The 5,221-nt window shown below is 36.6% G+C and overlaps 1 protein-coding gene across 1 annotated transcript; it reads left to right on the top strand.

The window, feature by feature from the left end:
• Positions 1 to 3,622: 3,622 nt before the first annotated feature.
• Positions 3,623 to 4,540, top strand: LOC309506759 (olfactory receptor 6N1-like; the record flags this gene model as incomplete). Its single annotated transcript, XM_082180718.1, has 1 exon — positions 3,623 to 4,540. The coding sequence occupies one exon, from the start codon at positions 3,623 to 3,625 to the stop codon at positions 4,538 to 4,540; it is 918 nt and encodes a 305-aa protein (XP_082036844.1).
• Positions 4,541 to 5,221: the final 681 nt, after the last annotated feature.

Raw genomic sequence — 5,221 nt, 5'->3', positions numbered from 1 at the left:
AGCTGAAAAGGTCATATTGTTTTAACTTGTCAGATTTTGTCGCTGTATGTCGCTAGTCGCTTGTGGACGTTGGTAGTGCTGTCGCTCTAATGTTATTGTTATGGTGCGTTCACACCAAACGCGAAAAGAGCGTCTGGCGCGAGTGATTTCAATGTTAAGTCTATGCAAAGACGCGTTTATGCGCGTCTAGAGGTCCCGCGGCGCGAATGAGGCGTTACGGTTCGTGTCCGCTCAGTGCCGCTAACGTCTCCGCTTTGGGGTGTCTGTTGCGAGTGTGTTTAATCGACGTTTTTTTCAACACACGGACAGTATAATCATCAGCGATGCACGCGATTACATTTAGAAATAGACAAGCTTTGTTTCCAAATGCACCAAGCAATGATCCTTTCAATTTTATAAACTTTTATAAACCCAGCCAATATAATCACAATGAACACATCCAAAATAAAATCTTTAACATGTAGGCTATATAACAACTGCAAAGCGTCTAATTTGTAAACAAAATGATTTACGCACTAAATCCAGAATAAACTCACTGAGACTGTCGATAGTTTCTTTTCCGTGCATCATTTTATTATATCCATGTTTGTGGTTAGTTACTGTCAAATCATATAAAACAGTGAAATCGCCCTCGAACTCTTCTGTCTCTCCTGCACTCGAGACGGTGACGGGAGCTGAGCTTCACTGAAAGGCTTCTTTCCTATTGGTTGTCGCTCGCGAAAATCGCTTCTCATTTGCATAAAGTTGAAATTTAGTTGCTGTGTGTGGTTGTTAAATAAAGTGTCTTGTGTTTATGTGCTCAGTGATATGTTAATAACAATATTAAAATTAAAAACAATATAAAAAAAAAAAAACTCACTGTTGTAGGTCTCGAAAGAAACTAATGCATTATGTGATGTAGATTACCTATTACACTTTTTTTTAAATGAGACTCTATTAATCGAGGGGATGGGGGGCCTACAAAACCTCTCAGCCCCGGGGCCTAACATTAGGTTAAGGCGGCTCTGCCCACACATGTTACAATGTACCCCACCTATGGGGCATGTTGTCACATTTCACTTCCATTCTTTCGGGGTATGTCAAGAAAAAAGTATATACTGTATTAATAAAACAAAACCACATAATTGTACTAGACGTGGGAAATTAATGTGGGAAAAAATAAATACTCTGAACCATAAGTAGATTTACACAAACTGAGAAAGTCAAAAAGCGTTAGGTTGTGCCCCGCTCTCCCCTACATCTGGTTAAAGTAAATATGGTTAGTAATAAGTGAAGCTGGTAATGCTGTTTGTGGAGTTTGTTAATCCTCCTCTGCTGAGATCTTCAGAGATTTAATGTCTTCTTTTATCTTCAGTTGATTTCATCTTAGGCTGTGGCTGGAAGTCAGTTGTAGTTCTTGTGTTTCTGCTCGTCTCTTTTTCTTCAGATTCTGCTTGTTCACAGGCTTATTAAGGCTGAGATGACTCCATATATAATATACACAGATTGTGTGGCTCAGATAAGGTCCAGTTCTGGTTTATTTCATTGCTCTTGGCCAGTGGTGCAAAAAGTGGGTATGCGCTATATGCGGCGCATAGGGCGCAGCACCAGGGGGGCGCCAAAGCGATGGTAAAGAAAAATTAAAAAAATCTATATGTAGCTGCTGTTGTGCGTTTCTAAATAATTTCTGCATTTCCACAATGTTATATAACTTTTTAGAGGACTAACAGGCTAGAGTAGGATATTCATAAGATTCCATCATAGAATTTTGACATAGAGAGGGGGGGATAATATCGCGAGCAGGCGGGGGCGCCGTGAGCGCTGAGCGAGCAGGTACGAGTCGAAAAAGATGGATAAAGCAAAACAAGCTGTCGGGATCAAAAATAGAAAAAGAAAGAGGGAAAAGGACATGGCATGTCAATTGATGCGCCAGCAGCTAAATAAGTGGATGGTCAAAGGCAACAGGTAGGATTTAAAGTGTGACGTCCACGCATGGCTAGGAGATTCCCGGTGGGCCGACGTGCTTTTTGGGCCGATACATCTAATAGGCTATTTTTTTTTTATCATTGTCTTAACGGCCCATAAAACTCGTACATCGGCGGCCCATTCGTTTTGTTTTGTTTTGCTTAATTGGCGGCGCTGGGTTAGTGCCGTTGTAATGCATTGGTCAAAAAAAAAAAGAAAAAAAAAAGTCAGCGTTAGTTTTTTTTTGGACACTTTTCATTAAACACGTAGATCAGCGTTTGTATATTACCAACACGATTGGTTCTTTTCTTGATTGACACTGGGCTGGCCCAATCCCATCTTTAATGTGAAGTATAGAAATTAGTACAAAACTAATTATGAAAGTTTCCTTTATTTTTCAGTGCATTTGTTTTACAATATATGGCTATTAGACCTATCATGGGATTAATATTATAACTATTATTATGTAGTAGTGTAATGTAGACAGACACTGTTACTAAAAAAGTAACAGTGTTACTTTTTTTTTTTTTTTCTTTGTTTAATTTGCACACTGAATATGGGTTGGAGCTTTTAATTTTGAACTCTCAAAGTGCACCAGATTGATGTATTCAACATTAAAAAGCACAACATTTTCTTCGGGTGGCATGCCCCCAGAACCCCCCTAGAGGGACAGAGGTCCACTCAGCAGTGGATTCATCACTGTGAAGAATAGTTCAATTTTATTAATAAATGACAATTTTGTACTTATTTCATCTGTTAACTATCACTCGTTCCTCACTCATTACATGGCACAGTTATTTATTTCTTTGTTGGTTTTTTTGCCAAAATTGTTGCTGCATACCCCTCTGACACTGGGTAGTTGCGCCCCTGCTCTTGGCTGACATGTGGCATTGCTATGGCCTTGTTTGTGGCCCAGATCTGGCAAACAGGAGTGAGCCACCCAAGGGCCGTCATTCCACGCTGCATGTGGGCCAGATCAGTATTCCACAAGTGCCAGATATGGGCCGGATCTGGGCCGAAACAATGTTGTTATCTGGGAAAGTATACACCCATCCATCGATATCTAGAAATGAACTGATATCTACCTACCCTAGCTTTATCTAGCTAATCGTTCATAAATAATAAATGTTCCATCATTGCTAAACAACAATAACTTAAGCAGATTATTTAACATACCTCAATTTGTGTCGCTGTACAGCCCCTCCCCCTACTGGATGCATCAGGAACAACAGGGGTGTAAAACTGCCTGGACCATAAAACTGCCTGGGGCGTATATCTACCGGCTCCAGGTCTGCAGCCTCCCCCTACTCAAAAAAAAAAAAAAAAAACCTTTTAGATGCTATAAGACCACTAGAATACTGGTGACTCACAGTTCTTGCAACAATGGTTATTTCAAGGTGTATCGCAGAAGGTATTTCAATTACATAAATAGAAACAGAAACACACCTCATACACTTTAAAGTAAATATTAATCTTATGTTAATTTATAAATATATTATTGTTCATTGATGATTCATGTGTGTTCATAGTTCATTAAATAATTAATTATGTTAACAAATTTAACTTTATTGTTCTCAAGTTAATAATGCAAACTGTTATTTTTTAAATTGTTTAAAAATCATAGAAACATTGTGAACTTTCTTCTTCAGGTCAATGAAGTAACTCTGCCTAAAGCAAAATGGAAAATGGGACATATTTTTATTTCATGTTGTTTGAAAATCTCGGGTACATAAGATATGCTTTCTTCAGTTTAGGATTTATTCTGTACTGTGCTATCATATTATTGAATGTCCTTATTATGCTTGTAATATTTCTGGAAAGGACTTTACACCAGCCCATGTACATTCTGATTTCATGTTTGTCTTTCAACTCTGTGTTTGGAACAGCTGGCTTTTTCCCAAGAGCACTGACAGACTTGCTCTCTGATACACACTCAATCTCCCGTGAAGCATGTGTCTTACAGACTGTTGTAATTTTCACGTATGCCGCAAATGAATTTATATTATTAATGTTAATGGCATTAGACAGATTTGCTGCAATCAGTAAACCTTTACAATACCACAACATAATTACACCAAGGTTTTTGATTGTTTCAGTAGGTATAAACATGGCTTATCCAATTATTTTACTTGGTATTACTGGTCTTTTAGGTACAAAACTGAGAATGTGTGGTAACAAATTGTTTAAAGTGTACTGCCACAACTATGAAGTAGTCAAGCTTTCTTGCGAAAGCACACTAATCATTAATGTTTTAGGCTTGTTTATATTAATCACATCTACTGTCATCCCTTTAAGTTTAATATTATATTCTTATGTACAAATTCTTATTGTTTGTCGACGAAGCTCATCACAGTTCAAGGGAAAAGCTTATCAAACTTGTATTCCACACATAGTGGTCCTTTTGAATTTCTCAATTGCTATTATTTCTGATGTCACTTTGAGTCGAGTTGTGACCTTAGAACTTCCTATATGGCTGTCAGTTTTTCTTTCACTGGAGTTCCTTATTATACCACCCATCCTGAACCCTCTTGTTTATGCTTTAAACCTGCCTGATATTCGCAAAAAGATTATTTGTCTTATAAACCCCTCCAGGTAGATGTTTTTTTAGTTTTTTAGTTTTTTTTGTTGGTGTAATGTTACACAGAATAATATACAAGGGAGACTATTATTAATATTATGTTATGCCTTCCATGCTAGATTTTAATGATTGTACACATTGTTAATCCTTGTTGTAAAAAAAAGGCCAAATTCTGACAATATCATACACTGAAAAAAAACAAACAAAAAAAAACGTAATTTTAACGGTAAAAAAGCAACGGAAAAGAAATGTTAATTGCTTAACAGTATGCACCCTTACTATATAAAGTGAAAAATTGTAATAGCTCTCACAGGACGTTTCATAACCCCACTTTTGAAAAATCAGATACAGTTCATGAACCCTTTGTACTAAAAGCACAAGTATGATCTCATTTGAAAGCTGACACCTGGCAGTTTATTGTAAAATTTAGAATTAATTATTGTCATAATGAAAAGTTTTGTAAAGTTATTAGAAATGTATTTTTATGAAACATCTTCATGAAAATAAAATTGAAATTGGCATTGTATCAATCTAGAAATGCACTGCAGCTAAAGCCACATGACCATGTTATATTTCAAATAAAATGATAAGTCTAAAACTCTGTATTTAGTTAAATGTTTTTCAAGATCATGTCATATGACTTTATTTTGATTAGACTCTAAAATGCAACTGATGTTTATTGTCATCTTCTAAACATTT

This window comes from Leuciscus leuciscus (assembly GCF_965113295.1).
Source record: "Leuciscus leuciscus genome assembly, chromosome: 9".
NCBI lineage: Eukaryota > Metazoa > Chordata > Actinopteri > Cypriniformes > Leuciscidae > Leuciscus > Leuciscus leuciscus.
Note: the sequence above shows the minus strand (reverse complement) of the source record. Positions and strands in the feature narration are given on the sequence as shown.